This window comes from Arachis ipaensis, chromosome B5 (assembly GCF_059453495.1).
Source record: "Arachis ipaensis isolate K30076 ecotype BB chromosome B5, ASM5945349v1, whole genome shotgun sequence".
Lineage (NCBI taxonomy): Eukaryota > Viridiplantae > Streptophyta > Magnoliopsida > Fabales > Fabaceae > Arachis > Arachis ipaensis.
Window position 1 is genome coordinate 5,506,984 of NC_142440.1, and position 26,418 is coordinate 5,533,401.

Genomic DNA, 26,418 nt, shown 5'->3' on the forward strand with positions numbered 1-26,418 from the left:
AAAATAATTGGTGGTGTGAATACTAGAACAACTGTGAATCATACAAGTTCGATTTTATATACAGTACCAAGTAGGAACGCCAAGAATATATTATAGTTAGTTAATTCACATAAATTATAATAAATTATATAATATTTAAATATCTGATCAAATTAATTAATTAATATTATTAATTTAATTTAATGAGTTAGAATAAATAAATTAAAAAAATTTTAAAAATATACCATATTAATTTTATTATTAAGCGCAGAAATTTAATTTAATATAATACGATAGATAGATAGACATGAGTAGAATGAGCTGAACAAAAGTCAACGGTTTATCGGATACAATACAAGTATACAAGACTTGGGGTACTATCCACCTGTCAGGATAGGATCAGCTGGGTGATTGTGTATAATTTCTTCTTCTTGCTTTTTTAGGAACACCCCAAATTAGAAAGATCCCTAACGTAAATTACGAAAGGGAAGGGGGGTATGCGGTCATGCTTCAAAGGGAAAACTACAAGAGCAGCAGTAGCAGGATGGCAGAAGACAACTTTCCAAATTCAAACAAACAAGACCGTACAGTCAATAATAGTTAGAATAATTTACATGGGAGTAAGAGAAATCAGCGTAGGGGGGAAAAACCTAGAAATCCACGAACTGGAAAACGTGTGCGATACCGTCACCGGTCGAGTCCTCACCGGCTCATGGATATGGGACTCGGCTCTAATTCTCTCCCAATGGATGATGAACACAGCTCAATCGCGCTCCCAACCGGAATTCGACCTTACCGGAAAAACCGCTATCGAACTCGGCGCCGGAGCAGCTGGCCTCCCTGGATTGACGGCGGCGATGCTGGGAGCCTCCCGCGTCGTGCTCACCGACATCGAGCCTCTCATCCTGGGTTTGTCTAGAAACGTGGAAGCAAACAACCTGAACCACGTAGTACACGTGAGGAAGCTCGTTTGGGGTACGGACGAGTCGCTCGGCGAGTTTGACGTTGTTCTCATGTCCGATGTTTTCTTCGACCCGGACCAGATGGGTGCGTTGGCTAAAACGCTGAAAAGCGCGTGTGGGGATCTTACTAGAATTTGGGCAGCCACCGAGATTCGACCATGGACAGGGAACTGCCTCACCGCCTTGGCAGATCACGGTTTTGGGTTAGTGGAGCTTTCCGGCCCAGTAAGTGTAGACCTAACTGGGCCTGGCCCAAAACAGCAATGTGGCTCATTTGCCGTTTTCAGTCTCGTGAAGCAGAGCGACGCCGGCCACGTACCACCGGCGTTTTCTGATTTTTGGGGCTAACGCTTTATGTATATAAAATTATAAATAATTTACTTGGGAGACCCGAATGCCTGGTCTTCGAGAAAGAAAGTTAGATGATGTTCAGGATAACGTTGCTGTATTAGTATATGACCAAAAGAAGAAAACATTATTCGAGGAAATCAATTTAATTTCATTTTCTTAGAATAGACTAAACCATACTCAAAACAACTGCTCATATAAACCACTAGATTTTTTTGGCGGAAGGGGCTGAGGGGAGGGGGGAGAGAGAGAGGGACCTTTAAATGAATAAGTTCTAGGACTATGTCTTATCCATTAAAGGGATTACTTAAAGTAACCCGGTCAACTACTCAACTATGTCTTGCAAACCTAATGTACATGTAAAATAATTATCACAACTTTATATGCCACCGTAAATTCTGAGCGGCAAGCTGCATAGTCAAACATTTTCCAACAATATCATCATTCAATGTTTCAAATTATATCGAGTACATAAATTACATGTTAGGTAGAGCTGAAAGGGTAAACCGCATCAGGGCCTTCTGTACAAAAAACATTCCCTTGGCTGCAGATTGATGCCGTATGCATTATATTACTATGTATCAGTATCTCCGCGACTACATTGTAGATCGTCCCTTCTGTTCCTAGACGGAAGGAAACCCTTTCGACAAAACCATTCCATGTAATGCTTTCTCGAACAATTTCATTTTAATCCCAAACCAACACAAAATTTCAGTAAGGTAACGGGTTATCTTATCTTTCTTTTTTTTCCCGCAGCCTAGGATTTGCTGCTTCTATCGCCATAATGCCCCACAATTCCACCAAGTCAAATCATAGATACCAATCCTTCAATATGGGTCCATGCAGGCAGCGATCCCAGGAAGCCAATCCCTCGGATGCAGCCAGCAAACATATTCCAGCAAAAAAGACAGGCAGAGTTGCTGATAGCAAAGACTGTAACCCATCAAAGCCACATTACGCTGCTTAAGCTGCTCAACCGCTATACTGAATTTTTTGATTTTGGGAACTCTGACCCTGACCCTGAGGCTGCTGTTGGGAAGCCTGCAAGTTCATTGGCTGTGTGTTGTAATGAGAAAAAGGCTGGGAATAGAGAGAATTCATCTGCAAAGAAGCCAGGAAATTTACCACAAAAAATAATGACCGAGTTCCATGCATCAAAGTATCAAACAGCTAATCAACTGGTGAAATTAACATGCCCCCTTAAATTTTATACATATTTATTTGAAACAAAAGCTGAAACTAGAGGAAACCTGTGATTGGAGAGGATTGGCGTTAGCAACACCAAAATGGCTCTGTGTTGCATCATCTTGCAAGGGATCACCAAATCCAGCTTGAGTGAAAAGGCCTTGCGATCCATGGGCCATGTAGTCCTGGGAACCAACAGAAAGGAAAATCAGATCAGGAAGGAGAAAGAAGCAACTGAAGGAGAACAAAGTGAAAGCCCATCATTAGCCACTTCAACAACCTGAGACATAAATTCATTTCCAGAACCAAAACGTGAATATCCAGCTTGAGAATTTTGGTTCATAAAGTTCCCTGGGAATCCACCTTGCGCTCCTTGAGTAGCATAATCAACAGCATATCCACTTTGAGAAGCCTAAAGGTAATCAATCACACACCCCCAAAAAAAAAAAAGAAGAGGATACATCAGCAAAGAAACTAACAGGAAAGAACAAAGCACCCTGTTCTCTCATTGATGAGCTGAACTTAAGACTTGTACAACTTCCATGTACAAAAATAACTAAAACATTTCCCAAACCTGGGTAGCAAAATCAGCAACATTATAAGGAACATGCGATCCCTGGCTTTTGAAGTCATCACCCAAGAAGTCCTGATAGTAAATTTAAAATGGAATGCAATGAATTCCTATGATACATTTGAAACAAAGTCAATCTTAAACCAAATTACTGTTAAGTACCTGAGACATTCCAGGAACAGAAAATTGATCTCGAAATGATTGACCTGTCCCTTGGACTGGCATCTAATATGCACAAGGAAAATAATCAGAAATTGACCCTGAATATGACAATGATAGGGAGATGACTACATAACACAATAAGATAAATGAAGAAGGTACATACATTATTGGCAAACCCAGGTTGAGATAATGGACCCCCAACAGATGGCTGGCTGTTTGGACTCTCCAAAGTAGGAAAATTATATGTAGATCCGATATTCCCAATAGGCTGTTGCGTTCCTTGGTGAAGACTGCCAACTGGAGCACCAGAATTACCTCTTCCAGCCCCAAAACCCCGACTACCTGGTGATGGTACATGAGGAACTGCCCCAACAGGACCATGTACAGCTCCACGGGATGGAATAGCATATGGCTGAGATTGGGGACCACCATGGAAAGGAGGCAAGGGAACCCTTGGAATAGGATATCCGGCAGGATGCACTCCAGGCTTCTGAGTCCCATTTGGTGGGCCAGGCGGAACATAAGATCCTACATTTGACACACAAACAAGTGATTGAAACACCAAAACAATAGACTTAGGGTATATGTTCAGGGTTTTGGTGGGTAGGGAAAGGCTTTGGAGGGTTAAACTTAAATCCCATTCACGAGTTCTATTATTCGGAGGGCGAGGAGCCAAGAATTTTGAAGGTTTTTGTTAGCCCTCCAAAAACCTTTGGGGTTTTCATTTGAATTTAACTATTTTATCCGTACTAAAAAAAGGCAGCCCGGTGCACGGGCATCCTGCATTAATGTAGGGTCTAAAGAAGGGCCGCATCCAAACGGTGTAATATACAGAGTCTAATTACATCAGTGGATGATTCCACAGCTTGAACCCATGACCTTGAGGTCACACGGAGACAACTCAACCATTGCTCCAATATGTAAAATTGTAAAAATGTATAACCCCTCTAACATCTAAAACTCACGAACGAAGGGGTCTTAAAATCTTAAGCCCTCCCTTCCCTTCCATTCCTCTCCCCTTCCATCCCCTCCAAAGCCTTCCCTTGCCTTTCCCTCATGACTTGAGAACATACCCTTAAAGAATTTTGTGGCTATGAGTACACAATGGAACTCTAAGACAATCACATGGTGTTAATGATTATAAATCCCATCTAATACAGATAGCAAAAAAAGTTTATTTTAAGGAGGGGAATGGAGGTAAACATATAATGCAGTACATACCCCTTCCACGGCTGCTCCTTCGGTCTGAAGTAGTGCCAGCACCAACAGAACCAAAAGTATCATTAGCTGCAATTCCAGGTCCACCACCATAAAAGAGCCTTCTTTCATTGTAAATCTGAATGAAGGTAAGTTCAACCACAACATTAATATGTAATCATCTCAGAGAAAAAATACCTCAAAAGATAAGCATCCTGGCACCAGCAGGTATAATAAAAAAAACATCGCATTGCATTTCTGTAACACCTACCTTCTTGGGTTTCTGGAATTGAACCATACTCTGCTTCAAGTTATTTAAAGGCCCTTCAACTAAGCATTCATGTTCCTGTTTGAAAAATGGAGCATATTCTGTTTAGAAAATAAAAATGGAACTTGAAAGAAGGAGGGGGAGATTGGTATGGAATCACTCCTTATGTTGGAAAACTTAAACAACTCATAAGCGGGTTGGTTAAAAAGAGCACGAGAATCGTGAAGTTTGAACAGAAATTTTATAATACTTCCAGCTCTTGCTTGGAAATAACTATCTATTGAGAAATCAACACCACTGGAAGATACCTTGTAGTGTGTCAATAAGCTATTCCATAGAGGTTGTTTGCTCAGAACTTTAGGGTTTCCCAGAATAACAATACCATATCTTGCTCGTGTCAAAGCAACATTGAGCCTCCTAGGATCATTCAAGAACCCAATGCCCTAAAGAAACAAATATAATTCAACGAGATCCATCAAACGCAATAACAATAACTCCAAAAAATATAGATAAGATACACATCAAACTTTTTAAAAAGACATCAAGTATCAGAGCAAAGAATGGGTAAACCAACCTGATGTTCATTACTTCTAACACATGATAGAATTATGTAGTCTTTCTCCCTTCCTTGAAAGGAATCAACACTAGCAACCTGAAAAGAACAAAATTTTTGTAGCAATTGAACCCCGGTAAGCAATAGAATATAAATCCAGATGGTATCTGTATCAAACCTCAATTTCCTTGTAAAGTTGTTGTCTAAGAGCCCCATTTCTTGACATATAGTTCACAATATAAGCTCTTTGACCCTCATAAGGTGTTATAACACCAATCTGTTTGACATTAAAAAATAAGTAAATTAAAATAAATTAAAAAAAGCAACCATAATAATCCCAACACTAAAACCATTAGGGTTAATCCAAGTGCTCTAATTTTAAAAAAAAAAAGCAACCATAATAATCCCAACACTAAAATCATTAGGGTTAATCCAAGTGCTCTAATTTAGAGTTACCTGACTTGGAACCACACCACTTTTTAAGAAAGTGGTGACAATCTTTTCTACATTTGCAGCTTCGGTCCTATTTAAATAAGATGTTCCACTTGCACTTATCTCTTCTTGACCCATCTGTAAAACGATTAGATACTTAGGTTAAAAAATTAATAAATGGAAGAAAAATGCAATGGACAAAATTATGACGAATACCCAAAAAAAGGTAACTAAAATGTTGATTATTGACCAATTGTGAACAAAGAATATTTCTACCAGAAGAACAGAAAACAATACTCACTATACAATACATGCATTTACAGTACCTGAACATAGAAAAACATGGGACGGTTTGGCACAGGCCATGGGAAGTCAATTCCTGACAACTGCCTTTCATTAACAGTAACGCCATTTTGCAGGGTCCCTTCGTAAAAGCTGTTTGAGGGAAATTCAGATAGACATGGATGCATACGGTACTGAACCTGTAAGTTGAAATGATGAAAAGAACTTCAGCGATTGCCCTAACAAAAACAATTAAGTAGCTTGTCTGTATAACTAGGGATAGCACTTCACAACAATTGCAGCAATGAATTGTCTCTTGCAAACTAAGCAATTCATTACCTGTAACCTAATTGGTTTAACACCAAGTAGGACAAGGCGTTCAAAAAGCGACTGCGCTAGCCCAGCACGAGCTGCTTTCTTGCACATAATGACTGGCCCAAGTTGACAATGGTCACCAACAAGAACCACCTATACAGATATTTTGTTACACACATCAACATTCAAGGAAAAAAGAAATGCATTAACAGATAGAAACCCCAAATACCTGCTTTGCACCAAGAACCAATGGAATGAGGCACTCAGGTTCTGTTGCTTGAGTAGACTCATCAATAAGTACCTGCCAGAAAAAATTAAAGAAAAAGTCAGAATTGAACAAGAATGATGGCAATTATATGTAGCAGCAGACATATTCCAACCTGACGGAACCTAAAATTTGCAAGTCGAGGATCCCCAGCACCAACACATGTACAGCATATCACATCAGCACTTTGAGAAATCTCCCTCTCTGTTGCTCGCTTAAGTGCTTTGTATTTTTTCTCATCACTGCTGGAAAGTTCTCCTGTAATAGGATTAAAAAATGGTGGTTAAAAACTCTCATGCATTACCCACAACAGAGTTCAAATAGCAGTAGTAACAGCCTGAGGAAAAAGAGAGGGAGCAAGAAATAAAGTAAAAATTTATAATTAGAAGAAAATGTGATTATTAATTGGCTAGAAGTAAACGAAAAATCAGATTATTTTTATCCAAAGATTAACAATTACAAAAATTTATGATAGCTGTCTATTCTGAATAAAATATAATACATTAGATGTACAAGCAGCTAGTGCAATACACAATATAGCGTAAAATGCACCGAACTTGGCCACAATTCAACCCACTATGATAACTAGACAAAACAACCCAAGTTCTGTATAGCTTTTAAGAAACTAAATCCCAAACCTTGTTCATCCTTCAGCTGTTGTAATTTATGAAGTTCACTCTTGTCGGATGTGTCAAGATGCCGAACCTGGCAAAAATCACCATTACCATGTATCATGTTGTAATCATAATTACTTATATGAAACATGAAGGAGGAAAGTATACATACTAAAAATACAATAGCATGAAACTGATCTGGAATATTGCAAAACTAACCTGGTAATGAAGTGTTAAATGCTCAACAGGAGAACTTACAGCTTCCCTTGACTTTGCACAAAGCCGAACAACCTTGAATGAAAGAAATGCATGTATTACACATAGGTTCAATTTGTTTAATAATAACCAATTCTAATTGGAATATATGGCACCCATACCTTTAACCCAGTAGCACTTATTTTTTCAGCCAGCTGGTCCACAGCAACATTACTAGGTGCACAAACCAAAACCTGAAAATTAAGTTAGCAGGGAAGTGAGGGAAGAAAATAAATGACTAAAACGAACCACGAGAAAAGCATACAATATCCAAAAAGGGAAACAGATCATACCTGTCCCTGACCTTGTTTGGCCATGTGATATACAAGTGCTGCAGAAGTTACAGTCTTCCCAGTTCCAGGGGGACCTTGAATCAAACTAATAGGTCTCTGAAGGACACTTTTAACCGCAAAAACCTAAAAAAAAAAAATTAGAAGATCTGTAATTTAGAGTGCACCAACATCCAGCACAAAATTTGGTGGTGTCAAATCACATACGAAATTTTATGAAAGGGATTCCTTCCTTCATAAGGTGCATAATAACATATAACCCCACTAAACTACATATTTGGATCCAAGACAAGTAACAAAGTGTTAGCGATTGTGAACAGGAAGCCACCAAGCTGCTTTCTTATGAAAGGAAGAGAGCATGACAGGTTTTGATCAAACCATGATGGATTAAGGTTTCCATGAAGCCTTTCCCTAGTTTTGAAGATATTTTAAGGACGACAGAGAGAGATTGGAAAGTGACATATATTCCATTAATCTTCCCAAGTGCTCAGGTAATTACTTTCAAAATTTTCCCAACAGGTTTTGGAAAACAGACCAAGTTAGTTTTATAACGACAGTAATACTTTATTATTCACATAAATATCATTGTTGAGAAAACAATATTTTACATGTTATGAATTGCAATGTCTACATATTATTAATAAAATTTAAATCTATTATGTCTACATATTTTCTACTTTATTTTAAAAATAAAAAGTAAGGAAAAAAAAGACCACTTTATTTTTCTAAATCAGACATCCAAGGGCAACAGAGATTAGTCAAAACAACAACATACTTGAGATGCATTAAGCTCAGGAAGTCCTGGTGCACCAAAGCGACGAGGCAATGCATTACGCATCATCTGCACCTCAACTTCATGACCCAATAAGTGATGATAAATATACCTACATATTAAACAGCAATTGTGAACAACTGAACAATTATAATTCATAATTGTTGAGACATCATACATAGTTACTTATTTTTAAATAAATCAGAACCCTGCCACGACACTATTCAGGTCATACAAAACAAACAATAAATACTGTCAAAATAATATATCAGTAACTCGCACAGTCAAACCTAGCTCCAAGATCATCCAACAGACACACAACACTAAGAAACATGTCATGAAAAGTATGGTATAAATCAACAACTTATTACACACCCATTTGTCATCACATTCCAGTTAATAAAGAGATACAGCCCAGTCCTTGCAAGTATATGTAACCGTAAGCATGTTCAATAAATTTTATTTTAAAAAAAATATATGTTTTTATAGAGACATCGTTGTCGAACAAAAGGTAATGTGTTCAATGAAAATTTCATTCCTGAGCCAAAAAAATTATTCATTCATGTGTGGAGTGTTGCCAAACAAAGGAGAAGGATAAAAATATAAGACAAATATAGAGCAATATAAATCCATAATTAAACCTTACAATGGAACACAACTTACCCGCTTACACTTGTCTCATCCACAGCAAAAGTTTTCATAGCTCCCTGCATCCTGTCAAAGCTTGTACTTTTCCAAACAAAATCAACACTGAAACCATGGTTTATATCAACTGGAACCCCCTGCATACATCGAGGACAATAAGCACTCCACACAGACAACGTTCAAAGGCACAATGCAGGTATCAAAAAATAGTACTACACTTACCTGACTAGCACGAAGCTCCAGTGCAACCTCCTCTTGTGCAGTTAGCTTAATCTGAAGACAAAATACAATGCATATTATATATACACAGTATCTATATCTATACATCTATATCCACACAATATATAAAGGGGATTCTCTCTCTTGGTGTCCAAAATCTTCATTTCCTTAAATATCCTTTAAAAAAAAAAAAAAACTTTTTGCACTGTCACTTTATCAAAATTAAACTCTTCTAAATTAACTATTCATAGCAATACAAAGGTCCACTATATAAGAATAATTACCTACATTTTTAACGATAACTCCTCTTCAAAAAATAATTATCCACACTTACGAAAATCACTCGTTTTATTTCCAAAGCCATTTTTTTATTTTAAGCTAAAAATCTATATCTTATTATCTTTTATTTTTCAAAAATAAAAAAGCAAACTAACAGGCAAGGAATTGACTCTTATTTTGTTAATATTATATTATAGCAATTAAAGTAAAGGCAACGAGGTTCTTCTGCAACTGGCTGATCGGATGGACTTTTAGATTCATGAGTTCCAACTCTTCCGTATTTTAGTCTTGCCCTCATCAAGACGGCTAGAAACTTCCTATTAGGAATGGCTTCCTTTCAGGTTGTGTTGTTAAAGACCAGACTGTTCTAACAGGGCAGGGGAGACGGATAACAATTCTCATACAGTAGAGTTATGATCGGGCAATAGCGTAGATACAGTAGAGCTCGCGTTTGATTCGATAGTCGGAACTCTTGGCCTCTGGATTTTTTCTTAGAACAGCCTTCACTCATTACGGTACGGGCTCATTCCATTCTGGAATAGCTGGTAAGTAGAAAGGTTTTACAATTACCGTACTCTTATAGAACTACTACCTTACCAGTATTGTCCACAATAACCACCAAAGAAAAATTATCTAAAAGCAGATATTGATTTAAAAAAAAATTGCATTATCCATACAAAGACTAAGGCACAGTACTAAACAACTGGACAGCAATAAAAAAGAACACAGACTACAGTCTTCTTTTGCTTTCAATCAGAAAAGAGATATCATGGGTGTTCAACTGCTCTAAGAATAAGATACAAAAGGATATCAGAAACAGAAATTAAGGAGTTTTAATCATTTGAAGATATTTCTTCATGCTATCTATTGACCCTTTTTTTAACTAATATTTATAAATTAAAGTAGAGAGAGTGTTGATGTTAAGGTACAAAAAGTAGCCGACAACTTTGCTTTAGTCGTAGATACAATAGTTAAAAAGAATTAAAAATATAATTAAACAAAATGCATACCACATGACCCACTGACTGCCAGGCAGGATGTGCTGCATCACCAGAATAACGTAATCGTAATTCATCACCAGGTACAAGCCGTAACTCATTATCTTCCTACAATATAGCACAAAATTGTTTATATTCCATAGAGAATTAAATTACAAAGAAAAATACTATGAATTGATTAGGAGGGCAAGAAAATAAATATGATATAAAACATAGCAGTAACAGCTACCACATAGGCAAATGATAAAGCACCTTTGGAAAGACAAAGTATGCAACACGCTTCTTGTTAAGACCAATATCCCACCTAATTGTCACGTTGTCCTTGCTTTGAGATTCCTTCATCATCTACATTAACACATCACATGTAAGACATCAAAACACGTCACAAGAGATGAGGGTATAGCAATGATGGATGTTTACTACAGTTAAGTAACTTAGTAAGTCCCGAAAGTACAATATCTTAGAATGGAGCAAAGGGAAACAAAAAATATTACCTTATCATAATCAGCTTCAAGCTTGATAAGAGGCGCAAATACATTTTGATACTGAGACAAGTCATGCAAAAAAACGTTATACGTTAGAAAGGAGTGTCAACAATGAAAGTATCTGTATCCTCACCAATCATCATATTACAAACATACAAGTTATCAACAAGTCATGCTTGATACATACCTGATATGCATCTTCGTATTTTAAAGCCACGGGCTGAGGTTCATCATCTACACCAGGCTTCTCAAGGTCCTCAAAGGAAGCATCTGGATTTGTCTTCCATAACTCTTCCACCTTATTTATTTGCTGTGCACTTATCTGGCGTGCCCTTAACTGCTCCTGTTCAGATGGGACCTGCAGAAGACCATATTATGTCAAAGATGGGGGGGGAGAATATGTCATCAAATTAAATGAATTAATACCCAGGGAAGAAAAAGCAACCTTGACAAGCCATTGCAAGAAACACCTATCATCAATCAAGGGGCACCACTGACTAAGGTCCCAATTCATGTCCTTCAAGGCATTGACACTCAAGCAAGGCTCACGACAAAGAAGAACAACTACACTTTCAGTCTTCGCAGAAATAAATCCCAGTAGAAACACATTCCGACACCCACAGTTGTAGCATTCAAGAATTGTTTCCCCCAATGGACTATCTTTATGCAGACATACCTCCTTGTGTTTAGCCCGAACCTATATGGAAAAAGAAAAGAAGCAGAAAAGCTAAGCAACATTTGTTCACCAAAGAACAATATACACTTGGCCCTCAATTCAACAGCAATATTGGTCAAACATACACATTTCACCAAAACATGATTCATCATTTAAACCTTTCATGACTTGAACAAATCCATGGCCTGAGCTTTATACAAGACTTTCAATTAACTTTGAACTAATAATAACATATTAAGTACTATGAGCAAAGATAATATTTTGTTCACAATTAAAAAAAAGATAATATTTTGTTAAAGCAAATATTTTCAGTATTATCTTTCATTCTATATGTGTATATGACTCATACAACAACAACAACAACAAAGCCTTATCCCACTAGGTGTATATGACTCTTGCATTATAATAAATCTTTTGCAATATGTTATCAAATCTTATGATTAAATAGTGGTCATAATCAAAACAACCTTATTGTGCGGCAAACAATACACCTCAAATTTTACCATTTACTCATGAGAACAATGCATAAAAAAGAATAGAAAACTATGCATGCATCTAAGTATGGCACTAGGACTATTAGCAGCCTAAAAGTGCAGAGCAAACACTACATCAGCAACTAAAACATAACTCCTAAATTAGAAAGAAAGAGACTTAATGTAGCTTTCAAGCATTACAACAATAAATTTGAATTACTGATCTAAATTTACGAGGTTGAAGCAGCCCTAATCACCAGATTTGTTACCAAAATGTTCAACATTATACCTCATAACTAACCATAACTTCTCAATAATTAACTTGATGTCTAGTCAGTAGCCACAGTAAATCTATATAACAGTTACTGTATGTTAATGGCCAAATGTTTATCACCAATATTCATCCATAAATTAAGAAGAATGCTATTTCTTACACCAGGTTCTGAGTTCAGGCCTCAGATAGCTCAACCAAAAAACGACACGTGATGGAGATGGATTATGTACAAACTCAACTGTGTTCATGATATCCCTTTGAACATATCCGGTGTTGCTAACATATCTTCCTTACGAAGTCATTAAGACTTAACCATGCAACTATTTTCTACATATCAGTAGGGTGTACATTATGCCATACCGAGGCTTCAAACCCACCCGCTAGGTAAGAGTTCTAAATTCAGGTGTGGTACATGACCAGAGGTCCATACACCACCTACTTATCCCAGCTCAACTTCTTCATTTACCTCAACATTGGTACATTAGCAAACATGATTGCCCACTATTTATCATATCTAAGACGATTACTGAGTATAGGGATTTCTTCCAAACAAACTCCTTTCCGGCAATCTATACATAACAAAATTTCTCCCTCCTTTCACGCGTAATTTTAAAGTAGGCACAAAAAGAACCACAAGTATGCCCTCCAAAACAGAAAGTTTTTCCTAAAATTACCAGCTATAACTAAGTTTCTAAACACTCAAACTGTAACTACAGCACTCTACTACTTCCCTCAATCTCACATTCTCAGATAAGCATACAAATCATACAACTTAAAATCGCCTAACCCTTTCCTACAATCTCTAAAACAGTCCACCGCTAACCCAAAAACAAACAATGATTTAACAACGAAGAAATCAAATAAAATTAAATTAAACAAAAAAAATTGCAATGCCGTGGTAACAACTCACCAGGTGATTGACGATATGAGATCCAGAGGTGTTCCCCCGCGAATTACAGAACCATTTACGACATGAAGGCACGTTACACCTCACAACACAAGCTGGATTAGAGACCCCACAATACCGGCAAGCATGCTCGGTGAAATCCCCTTTGCCATAGTCGAAATTATCATCATCCCCGGTGTCCTCAAAATTCAACCCGCTCATCCCCGCGACCAATGCATCCACCATCTGGCTGTTCCCGCCACTGCTGCTCCCTGACCTCCCCTTAGTGCCACTCCCGGCAGCTGCCGAAACCGGCGAGGCATCCGACTGGTGATCCGACCCAGCTCCTCCCCCTCCACCACCGCGCTCCGACGTATCGGCAAGCGAATCAGAGGGAGTGGGCCACGCCACGGAGGACCTAATCGGGTCGCGGAACTCCGGGTAGTCGAAATCTTCGCCCTGAGTGTTGAATTCGAGGAAGGTGTACGCGTCGTTGGCGGTGTCGGGTTGCGAAGCGGTGTCGAATAGATTGCTCTGCTGCGAGTCCATGGCGGAATAGGGTTATCGAGTATCGATAATCGGGAAGCGCGCGATCTTAATTGGAATTGATTAGAGTTAGGGTTTTAAGATTGCGCGTTTGCTAAGGGTGAAAGGGGTTATGAATTGTGAATGATTAGGGTTAGGGTTGGGGGGAGAAAGGAATGAAAGAGGAATAGAAATAGAGAGCTTGGTGTGTTGGGGACGGAGACACAAACATGAAAAAGCACATAATAGTACAAAGGGAGAAAGAGCGTATGCGGCCTACTGTACAGACGTACCCCAAGCAGCATACCAAATACGGGAACACGTGAGTACCACACGCTCTACACTTATCACGTGTTGCTGGATAATTTTCCAAAATAAATTAAGGATAAACTAAATACGATAAACATATGATAATATATCTTTAAAAAATATAAAAATACAATAAAGATAATAAATATTAAATATATATTCAAAAAAAATTATTGTTCAAATTTTGATGTAATTTTTTATAAATATTATTTTTAAAATTTGTAACGTTTTGTAAAGTGAATTTTTTTTAATTTATTGTGAATGTTCAAATTTTTTGAAAAAAATTATAAAAATTGATTTTTTTATGTATATTTTTAAATAATTATTTAAATATTTTTATAAAAATTTGAATCAAATATATAATTTATTTGCTAAATATAAAAAAATTATTATTTATAAAAATATAATATTTATTAATTATTATTATCATATTTTTAAATTTTTTAAAGATTTATTTATCGTTTAATTAAATCTTTAAAAATTATTTTTATCAGTAATATAAATTTTTAAATATCATTTTAGTAAAAAGTTAATTATCAACAAGCATGCAAGTAAAGTCTCTATTACCTAAATCAGAAGATGAATACTAAATAGTAAACAAGACAAAATATTTGATGGAGCTTCATAAGAGGGTTCATCCAATAGAACTATGCAAAATATTTACAAAATTATCTCGTTCCACTATTTTATATTTTTATATATATTCATTGTCAACAGTTATTTTATATATTTTTTTAATAACCCCTCCATCAATAAGGAGTTTTAAAATGAAACAACAATATTTGTTTCTTCTTAATTGCTAGAACCAGCATACACATAGCTTGAATAGAGACTTATAGGTATTAATTAGAAACCTAGTATTATACATTGTTTGATTAAACTCTCAAAAATATTTGTTACCAAGGTAGAAAGATCCGGTTATAGTTCAAATGGCATAGTCTTTCCATACTCAATTAAGAGGTTGCGGGTTCGAGTCTCCTATCTTTAGTAAAAAAAAAAAAAAGATAGAAAGACCCGGTTGAAATGGGCATGGGCCGAGTCTGCCTTAATAGAACGAGAAGGAGCTAAGGATAGTTTTTTGCAGACAAAATTGTCCTCCGTATAGATTCTATTTGTAACATCCTAATTACCATAAACCTTATCTCATGCCGTAAAGCAAAGGATAACTAAGTGACATAATAATTCTAAGGCTTATACAATAATATATATATATATATATATATATATATATATATATATATATATATATATATAGGAATAATAATAATACGAGAAGTCCGATGAAGAAATTATAGCTCAAAATAGAAATAGAAAAGCGCGAAGCGTTCACACGATAACTAAAAGTGTAAAGGATAAGATACATGTACAAAGTAACAAAGTATATGTAGATATATAAGCATCATAGTCATAGAATACTAACCACAACCCACGGAGTTTAGGCCGACTTGTTACATACAGATATAACAGAATTTTTATAAAGGTACAAATATAAACAACCTGTCTCTCGAATTAATCTCTAAGGCAACAAAGTGATAAAGATACAAAAGGTAGAGAGAACTACAACAAAATATCCAAAATATACAAAAGAGATATCAATAGATTCTCCGCTCTGTCACCAATCACGCAACTCATCAAGGTGGGTTACGACCTGCATTTGAAAAACAACAACAGAGTATGGTATGAGAACTGGAGGTTCTCAATATGGTAACAGTGTCCATTATATAAGATATAAGGTTCCAGAACTCCAGAGGTAATCCTAGAACTTCACATCAAGCATAAGATTCAATCTTAAAATTAACTTTAAATAAATCCTTAAACAGGTCATCTAACTTAGGGGATTTCTAATCTAACAATTTCACCGCCGCTGTCCCACATCCTTCGCCATCCTAACCTCCAATGTAATCCCATCGCCACCGCCTACCGAACCTCTTCAATCCCAATAGAAAACACAAGTAATTCATACAAGTAAAGCACAAGTAATTATCGTGTATAGCAAGTAAATTAAGAAGCATATAAGCATGTTATACAATTAGGCATAGTATGCAAGTAAACAAAGCAAGCAAACATATAGAAAATGCACATGATGAATGCCTGTCCTATTGGCTATGATATCACATTGTTGGTTCAACTGCCAACCTGACACATTCCCATGGGAATGTCGCCTTTCGGTCACGAATATAAATGGAACCCCATGGATATCGTGTCCGGCACACGGTACAGGGATATAGTGTCCGGCACACTCTTGTAATTCCAAAAGGCCACAAACCTCACATCTCAATGTAAGCGGGACTAACCACCGCCCTTACACTGCCGCCGCGACCTCGACAAGCCAGATTAACCAACCGTCCTTGCCAGACACATCGCGTCTCAACAGTGATCACTTTCAATAATTCACCATTTCTCTTCGAGTCCCAGACTCGTCATAACCATCATTAATTATTGATTTCACAAGTTTACCATCAACTCCTAAGTTCCCATAATCATCATCAATATAATACTCCAACGGTCCGCTCACAATTTCAGAAACCTAAGTCTCCGTCTTCTAAACTCATATAGAATTTCACCAATTTAAGTCACTAACTATTCTCTATTAGTCTTAAGACCTAATTGCTAGATAGTAGTCTTAAACAGTAATTAAAGAAGTTTAGAAAGTTAGAGAACCCTTGAAATGAACAAAAACCATTTTTCAGCAAAACAGGGGTCTCGTGTACGCAAGTCCCTGTCCGCGTACGCATGCAGCATGCTGTTGAAAAAAGGGTGGTCGCGTAGACGACACCTTGCTCGCGTACGCGAGTATCCGAAACATAATGGAATGCTCGAGTCGCGTGTTAAGATTCACGTACGCATGGCTGAAATTCACATGCTCGCGTACGCAACATAGTGCCCGCGTACGCTAGATCCCAGGCAGTGGAGAATGCCCGCATCTCGTGCACAGGTTCGCGTACACATGCTGTATCAGACTCAAAAAAATTAAATGCTGTAAAATTTCAGATTTTTATACCGAATTTCAAACGTTCATAACTTCCTCTACAAAACTCCATTTTCCTCGAACTTTATACCATTTTAAATTTCTTTAAATCATCTTCTATTTAAAACAAAATCCAATCAATTTCACAAATAAAGGCTCAAGTTATGATCCGCCAAAGCTCGTCAAAAACCAAGTTTTACAAAAATCAGCAAAGTTCTCTAAATTTCAAAACTCCACAACCAAAACCAATTCACAAACGTTCTAATTCATACCAAAACTCACCATTCACACCCACAATCACCTCCATATATTTCATCACTTATCATTCTATTTTCTCTTTCATTTTCACACCTAATTTATCATTCAATTCACCATAGTTCAACAAAAATCCATAATTTCTACATCAAGTTCCAACATTAGCAACTTGGCACATTCTTACTATCAATAATACCCATAGTTACCACAATCCAACCCCAACATCAAAATCAACATCATAATTCATCACACTCAATAATACCATCATGCATTATCAATTCAATAATTACCAATAACCAATTTAATCCTATCATATGGTCCACTACCCTAAGTGTCCAAAAACTACATATTACATAGAGAACATTAAAATCATACCTTGGTTGATTCTCAATATGCACAATACACCAAATGTGATTCCAATCAAGCTTTCAACTAAAATTAAGCCATCAATTCCAATCCAAATACTTCCAAATAGTCAAGACAACTCCAACAAGCACCAATGCTCAAACTAACATCATATATTTCACAAAAATCAAAATCTATTATTCACAAGATTCCAAACTACAAGGATTTTTGAGAAACCTTACCTTATCCACGAAAATTGGGGATGAACCCAATAATTTCTCACTAATGGTTAGTACCTAAACAACCAAAACACAAAAATCTACTCAAAACTCCAACCTTAATTTTTGAAATTTATAGAGCTGTAGAATGGGGAGGAAGCTTCGAAATCTTACCAGTAAAAGTTAGATAGAACTAACGAGCTCGGCAAGAGCTTCGCGTGGCCGCAAACTGTTCGCGAATCAGAGCACCATAGCTCGAGTTATGGTTGAATGAAGTTGAAGATGAATAGTATTTTAGAAACCTTCACATCTCTTCTCACTTCAGCAGCTCTCACTCATGCAAGTGTTTAATGAGCTGAATGGGTGCATTTGAGTATTTATATATAGGGCTTGGGCCCAACTTGAGTCCGGTCCAACCCGTTAGCATTTTTAGTCCGTTTGGCCCAATTTTTGGCCAAATCTTTAGCATTAGCATCCAATTTTTAACTTTAATTGTTTTCCTAATTTTTTCTACCATTTTTATTATTCTCACACAGTATCGGACAGATTTAAGCTGGTACTGCCAGCTAATTTATCGGTACGCATTTTTATACAATTTTTCAAAAAAATTATACTTTCCAACTCAGAAAAATCTACTAAATCCAAATATCATATTTAAATTTTCTAATTAACATTCTAAATTCTTGAACCTATTCTAGGCAATTAAATTATTTTAATTAAGCAGTTAATTAATTAGGATGCTTACACCGTCGGCATAAAAATAAGAATAATGGCAAAGGCGGTTCTGGTCTCAAGAGTTTGGGAGAGTTAAATGGGAATTTGAGGCTTGCAAAGAGGGTGGGTGCAGCCTAGTAGAGAGAAGGTTAAAGAGAGAGAAAGGTCAAAGCCTAATAGAGAGAAGGTTAAAGAGAGAGAAAGGTTAAAGAAGGGGTTGGAGGAGGTGGTGGTTACTTAATAGCTTTCTTCTTGTGACACTGAATCTAAGGAAGTTGGCTTCTGATGTCGAGAACAATGAGTAGAATCACTATAAGTGTCATTGAGTATCTGAATGTAGACCTCAAGTTATAGGAAGAAGAAAGAGAAACCTTGGTATTCCCTAATGAGAACATAAGCGAAGAAGATAGAATCTGTGCGGTTGCGTTGGTGGAGAGAGAATGTGTGGTTAGTGGAAATGACATTGAGAATGATAAATTTGTGGTAGCAGTGTGTCGGTTGAGTTGTGCAGAGCTAGAATAATAGCAGATATGACGACGATGAAAGAAATAGAAAAAAAAAAGCATGTTGAAGCGTGGTAACATAAGCATAGCCATTAATAAAGGAGTTGATAAAAGATTATACAGAATATTTATTAACAATGAATATATATAAAATAGTAAATTGGAATAATTTTGTAAATATTTTGCATGGCTCCATTTTATGGAACTCTCTTATAAAGCTCCATCAAATACTTTACAAACAAACAAATACTATCAAAATAATAAGAGAATAAGATAGTTAAATGCTAAGTAAACATAGACAATGATCAAATAAAATTGCTCGTTAAAAGTTGGAATAATGAAGGCTCAAAACCTCAAACAATTAGGTAGCATTATTAAAATTCAGAATTGTATTTATTAATTAGAGGTTATAACGAAAATTTTAATTTTTAGATACAAAATTTCAATTTTTACACAAAAAAACTTAAAATTAAAAAAAAAATTGTAACTACTTTATGACTCTCACTTCTTCTCTACAATTTTGTAGAATATACAACTCCTTATCTGGTAAGGCCGTAAATTACTTTTGAACGATAGTATCATCTATAACGCGATTTCACCATAAAAATAAAATTAAAAAATTACATCGAAATGTTAAAAACAAAAAATATATAGCTTAAGGATATAATAATAATGGTATGTCCCCGTTTATTTTAAAAGTAATATATATATATATATATATATATATATATATATATATTTCTCAATTTTAAATAAGAGATAGATACATATGTAATATGACAAGAGAAAATATAGGGACCAACATACTCAGCCAACTTAAACAACTTATTTAAAAATTAATTTTAAAAAATTAAGATTAATTAGATTTTGAATAATTAGGATTAGACAATGTAACCTCCATTAAACCCAATAACTGTTGTGTAGATAGGAACTCTTTCATCACGTCAACCTTTCGTCAGAAATTTTGCCACCACCACATCTCTAATTCTAAGTGCGCTGCGCGCGTCGCCGCGGGAAGGACTTCTCTCACGAGTTCCTCGTGCATTCCTTTACGTCCTCGCTGCAATGAGATCTTGCGTAAGTGACACGATCGCTTTCCCCTGGAGCTACTATTGCTACATCGTCATTCGATGTGTCGTGGCGTCGTGATCACCGTGCAAGGCGTTAGAGAGAGCTGCGTCGCTGTTCACCATGTCGTGTCGCACTCCTTCATCTACTTCCTACTTCCTATCGTGCCACGTCGCCCATTGCACCGTGCCCCTCCCTGGCGTCGCACATCTCCATCGCGTCGCCATCCTCCCTTGCGTTGCGCTCTCATTTTCTATGTGATTTGGATGCTTTTTTCATGTAATTTAAACATTTTTCGATATGATTTAGATGTTTTTTTGTACATTATAGATGTTTTTTGTCCCTTAGTAAAAACTGAATTGAAATTTAGAATGCAAATCTCGATCAACTGCTTCCGTAGAAGATTCTTCTATATTCTCGAAAATGAGATGGTTACGGCTTGTCCAAAGAGATAGAAGACAGTTGCACAGTAAACCTTGATCTTAGGAATTAAGGGACTTCAATAAAAATTCAATCCACTCTGGTGCTTCCATAGATGAATTTGCTGTGCTGTTATTGGTAGTGGAATTCTTATGATTTGTTGGGCTTCAAACTCCATGACCATGTTCCTAATTTTCATAATATCCCATCTATTTCCTTCATCATTCATTAACTCTTTAACTGTTGCATTCTCATATAAACTGTTAATTGGGCTCCATATTCTGTTATTGTTCTGTTCTAGTAACCATGGTACCCCCAAATCTTTACAGACCTTCCATTTCCTATCTTCCATAGCCCCCCTTTTCAAGAACTTCTTTTGCATTCAAAATACTTCTCCATGTGTAGCTTGGTGCTTAGCCTGTTGATGCTTCTAGGAAACTGGTTCTTGGAAAATCCCTCACTTTTAGGACTCTTGCTGCTAGGGACTCAGGTCTTGTCATTAATTTCCACCCTTATTTCGCCAATAGCGCTGAATTAAAGGCTTCAAATTTCCGGAATCCTAGTCCACCTTCTGATTTGTTAGAACAAAGTTTATACCAATTGACCCAATGTATCTTCCTTTCGCCATTCCTACTCCCCCAGTAAAATTTTCTTATCATGGCTTCTAAGTGTTGGCAAACTCCTTTGGGTATTAAAAGCATCCCTTGATATAAGTAGGAATTGATTGTGCAATCGTTTTTATCAGTGTCTCCTTCCCTACTCTTGAGAGATATTTCTCCTTCCATCCCTTAAGCTTCTTCCAAACTCTCTCCTGGATAAAATCAAAAACTTTCTTCTTGGATCTTCCCACGAAAGTGGGCAAGCCCAAGTACTTCGAATGTTGTTCCACCGCCTTTATCCCTAACCAGTCTTGGATAAGATTTTGTCTGATAGTAGGCACATTTCGGCTGAAAAAATTTCTAACTTATCTAAATTGATTCTTTGGCCTGAAGCTGTCTGGTATTAGATGAGAACTTTCTTAATACCCTGTATGTCTTGGTCTGATGCTTTGGAGAACAAGATGCTATCATCCGCAAAAAATAGGTGATTTATCTAGGGAGCTTGTCGGGCAACTCTAATACCTCTGATAATCTCGCTGTTTTGGGCCTTGATTAGGAGTCCTGAGAGTACTTCCTCACACAAAATAAAATAGGTAGGGAGATAGTGGATCTCCCTGCCTCAAACCCCGTGTTGGCAGAATCGGTTTACTTGGGATTCCATTAACCAAAAGTGAAAAAGTCACCGTCAAGACACATCTTTGGATTAAATTCACCCATCTTTGTGAGAAACTCATTGATATCATGACCTCTTTCAAAAAGCACCACTCTATTCTATCATATGCCATGGCCATGTCTAATTTGAGTCCAATGTACCCCTTTTAACCTGTCACCTTCTTCTTCATGTAATAAAAAATTTCGAACGCCACCAATCCATTGTCAGTAATTAACCTGTCCTACACAAAGGTACTTTGGAACTCTCCAAAAATATCTGGAAGGATTTGTTTGAGTATATTTGCAATAGTTTTGGTAACTAATTTAAAAACAACACTACATAAAGAGATGGGTCTAAAGTCTTTGGCATATCTAGGATTCTTGACTTTTGGAATCATCCAAATATGGGTCGAATTAATAGGGGAGGGATCATCTTCATGATTTAGAATATTAAGCACATCATCAGTAATATCATTACCCATAATTCTCCACATTTTTTGGTAAAAGAGTGTCGGCATACCATCGGGTCCTGGTACTTTGGTTGGATGCATCTGTTTGAGGGCTTGGGTTACTTCTTCAATAGTGAAAGGCTGATCTAGGAACTCTCTTTTCTCTGCATCAACCCTATTCTTCACTACATCAGCCACTTGTCTACTTCTTCCACACCCTCTGACCTGAAGATGTTATCAAAATACTCCACCATACCTCTATCTTCAATTTTCTCCTCCTCCTCATATGTTACTCTAGCGTCATCCTTGATGGCTTTCACCTAATTTCTACTCTTTTTTTGTGAAGCTTTTTGGTGAAAGAATCTATAGTTTTGGTCTCCATGCCTAAGTCAATTGGTTTGGGATCTTTGAGCCCACCAAGTTTCTCCCTCCTTAAGTGCTTCGTCCAAATCCGCTTCCACCTATTTGATTTGCAAGATGACTCCTTCTTCCTATTTTATGGTGTTTAGGTGTTGGAGTTTGTTTTGTAGCTTTCTTATCTTCTTTGGTATGTTTCCAAAGAGCCTGTCCCTAACTCTTTCACGCAACAAGATATTCGTCCTTGTATGGGTCCTTGTTCCCTTTTCCACACTTCTCCCACAGTTTTTTTCACACTCTTCGTTGCTTAGCCAACATTTTTCGAATCTGAACCGTGAGGAATCTTCCTTCTTCGACTTTGCTCACCCATCATATCAATTAAAATAGGGCTATGGTCTGATTTGTATTTGCTGAGGTGTTGGACAATTATTTTCGGAAAGGTTTGTTTTCATTCCATATTTGCCAAAGCTCTATCCAACCTTTCTTGGATATTATCTTCCCCTGATTGGCCATTTGTCCATGTAAATGAGTGCTCCACAAAGCTAAGATCAAGCAATTCATTTATTTGGACAACATCTTTGAAGCCTTGAACCTGTGAATAAGTAATTGGGTTCCCCCCTTGCTTCTCCTCTTGTCCCATGATTTGATTGAAATCTCCGAACACTATCCATGCCAAATTAGAGTCTCTCCATAGCGACTTTAGAAGATCCCAGCTAATGTGTTTATTTTCATTTTCTGGCTTCCCATAAAATTCTGTTGCTCTCCATCTTTGCTCATTTTTCAGCACTTTTACCTCCATATCTATGTGATTGGTAGATAAAGATTTGACTTCTACTTTGATGGTGTTGTCCCACAACATTGCTAGGGCCCTAGTTCTTTGTCTACCATCACTTTCACAGTACACAACCACTATATTAGCCATCCCTCCTTTATACCTCATTCTCATCATTTCTATTTATTTTCTCCTTGTCCCCATGAGAAACACAAGGTTGGGTCCTTGTTGTTTAATGAGCTTTGTCAAAGCTCGAACTGCCCATGGATTTCCAAGCCCACAACAGTTCCAGCTAATCATCTTCATGGCCTTCGGCAAGACTGCTGAGCAGCCTCTGCCGTTAGAAGTATGGGTTCTGCATTGATCTTTATCATTTTCACCTCAGTACTATCAATCTCCATCTCCTCAAACTCTAGTGCCTTCCTCATTTGTCCTCCAAAATCTGCATTCTCTTTTTTATTTTTTGTTGTTGCTGTCATTTGTCTTGCTTGCCTCTTCCAAGTTTTGTTCCCTTGTTTTATTATCTCCTTTGCTGTCTTTGTGCTGGTGACCTCTTCCAAGACTGTTGGAATAAACTCTTTTTCTTTCTTCCTCATCTCTTTCTTCTTTGTTTATTTCCTCTTTGTTTTTTCTTCTATGTTCTCTGTGCTCTCTTTTTGTTCTGCTTTTTCTGGTAAGGATTCAGTGGCCATCATCAGCGGTATGTTGCTGTTTTATTTCACTAGTGTTAAAGGAATTTCTTCTGTTCCTTCTTGTTCTATTCTTGCTCTCTGTTCTGGATTGTATTGTAATTGTTCTGCCTCCTTCCCCTTACTGTTAGATGACTCTGGTATATCTGTCATTGTTAATTTCTCTAATTTTTCTAACATTTTTGCGGTAAGCCTTTGTTGGGATATAGTGTTTTTTTCCTTCCTTTCCTCCGAGTCTCCATTTTGTTGATTTTTCGCTACTTTCACTATGCTTCCTATCAAATTGGCTTTCAATCAGGACCCTAGCTCTTTAGATTTGTTCTCTCCTTTTTCCTCATCATCTATTGCTTGTTGGCAATTGCTTTTCTCATGCCCTATCAGCCTACAGTAGTAACAGAAGTTAGGTAGCTTTTCGTATTTGAAATATGTCCAGATCAACCCATCTTCCTTGCAGCCAATATTCGCCTCTTTTAGGATGGGTTTGTCTGTGTTAAGAGTTACTATGGCTTTTATGAAACGCGCTTGGTCTCTTGTGTTTTCAAAAACATCACACTCTTTAACAACATCCAAAGAAGAGGCTATCTTCCACCCTAACCTTGCAGTCTTGCAGTGTTCAGGTAAGTTCCATATTTGCACCTTGATGTCAGATTTGTCTAGTTCTTTCTCTACTGGATCCTTGCTTCTATCCCATTTCTTCAAGAGAAACCACGAGTTTCTAAAATACCATGGACTCCCCTTCAACACTCTATCTAAGTCTGTCTCTTTCTGAGAAAAAAATTGGTAGATCTTGTACATCAACTCTACTATTCCTAGACCTTCTGGTTTCTTCCAAATATTTTACATTGCAGATTGTATCCATGCGCCGTTGATGCTTTTTTCGGTCAGTAATCTTCCTATTAAGCTATTTTTGCACCCTTACAGGCCTTCTTTTACGTCTTCATTGTTGAACACTACTAGGATTTCTTTATCTTCTTGGTCTTGGGTTGTGTTTTGTGTATCTGGTATGGTATTTGTGTTTGACATGTTGATTGTGTTTGGTGGAATAGGATATCACCGACCTTTGCTGTACAGTAACGAAAAAGCACGATTGTACGAAAGTTTTGTACTACACTCCTTCAAACCCAAACCATAGGAGAGAATTGAGTTACGAGGATAGAAAATTATTATTGACCAAAAAAAAAAAACTGACTGAAGTTTGTTGTGACTAGGAAAGGATAAGAATGGATGTCCATTTAATGGGCAACCCATTTTCTACGTTGAAGAGAACAAGTTCTTAGGATGAAAGAAATAAATGTAGTTTGAAAAGTAAACTTCTCTTTGCGTATAAAAGCATGATCTGAGGCAAGAGAATATACACAACAATAATAAAATCAAATACTCTCTCTTTATGTTACAATCAAATACTCTTCTCTTTATATTTCTACTACAGTTCTTTCTCTTCTTTTATTTTATAAGTATTTTAAATTCTATTTTCTATTACTCTTTACATATAATATTAATAGCAATATTAATAATCTTTATTATATTGAGATTGTAACAATAAACAAATGCGATTCTCTCTCTCTTTATTTTTAATACTCCTTTCTATCTTTGTATATATATACACATTACAACATATAATATTATTATATATATATAAATTATTATTGGGCTAATTATTTTAATACTAGAGTCTTCTATTTATACATCTCTATTATATATATCTTTTATTTCACAACACGTTATCAGCACGAGACTCTGATCAAATTTTTAGGAAGACTCAGGTAACAAATTTTCATTATGTCGAAGCTCTCTCATCTTGAATTCAATGCTCTTGATATATCTGGAAACAATTATTTATCATGGATATTAGATGCTGAAATCCATCTTGATTCAATGGATCTTGGAGATACCATTAAGGCTGAAAATAATGCATCCCAGAAGGATAAAGCTAAAGCCATGATTTTTCTCCGTCGTCATCTTGACGAAGGATTGAAAAATGAATATCTTACATTAAAAGATCCTGCAGATATTTGGAAAGACCTTGAAGAAAGGTATAATCATCAGAAAACGGTGATACTTCCTCAGGCCCGATATGAATGGACGCATTTGCGTTTACAAGATTTTAAATCTATAAATGAATATAATTCTGCAATGTTTCGGATCACCTCACAAATGAAATTGTGTGGAGAAAAAATAACTGATCATGATA

General features: G+C 36.7%; 2 protein-coding genes across 2 annotated transcripts; both read right to left on the reverse strand.

Moving 5' to 3' along the window:
- Nucleotides 1-1,643: 1,643 nt before the first annotated feature.
- Nucleotides 1,644-14,225, reverse strand: LBA1 (RNA helicase). The gene is made up of 29 exons (XM_016346030.3): nucleotides 13,410-14,225; nucleotides 11,522-11,773; nucleotides 11,264-11,434; nucleotides 11,086-11,136; nucleotides 10,844-10,936; nucleotides 10,604-10,699; nucleotides 9,318-9,368; nucleotides 9,114-9,232; nucleotides 8,454-8,562; nucleotides 7,682-7,804; nucleotides 7,511-7,582; nucleotides 7,353-7,424; nucleotides 7,158-7,224; nucleotides 6,635-6,777; nucleotides 6,484-6,555; nucleotides 6,279-6,407; nucleotides 5,984-6,139; nucleotides 5,682-5,795; nucleotides 5,404-5,502; nucleotides 5,247-5,324; nucleotides 4,981-5,115; nucleotides 4,676-4,750; nucleotides 4,429-4,543; nucleotides 3,371-3,735; nucleotides 3,208-3,270; nucleotides 3,049-3,120; nucleotides 2,755-2,886; nucleotides 2,540-2,659; nucleotides 1,644-2,390 (listed from the first exon to the last, which is right to left on the reverse strand). Exons 1-29 carry the CDS (start codon nucleotides 13,932-13,934, stop codon nucleotides 2,262-2,264), a joined length of 3,798 nt encoding a protein of 1,265 aa, XP_016201516.1. The 5' UTR covers nucleotides 13,935-14,225; the 3' UTR covers nucleotides 1,644-2,261.
- A 10,296-nt stretch (nucleotides 14,226-24,521) lies between these two features.
- On the reverse strand, nucleotides 24,522-25,022 carry LOC148563258 (uncharacterized). The gene has a single exon (XM_088486694.1). The coding sequence runs from the start codon at nucleotides 25,020-25,022 to the stop codon at nucleotides 24,522-24,524; it is 501 nt and encodes a 166-aa protein (XP_088342820.1).
- Nucleotides 25,023-26,418: the final 1,396 nt, after the last annotated feature.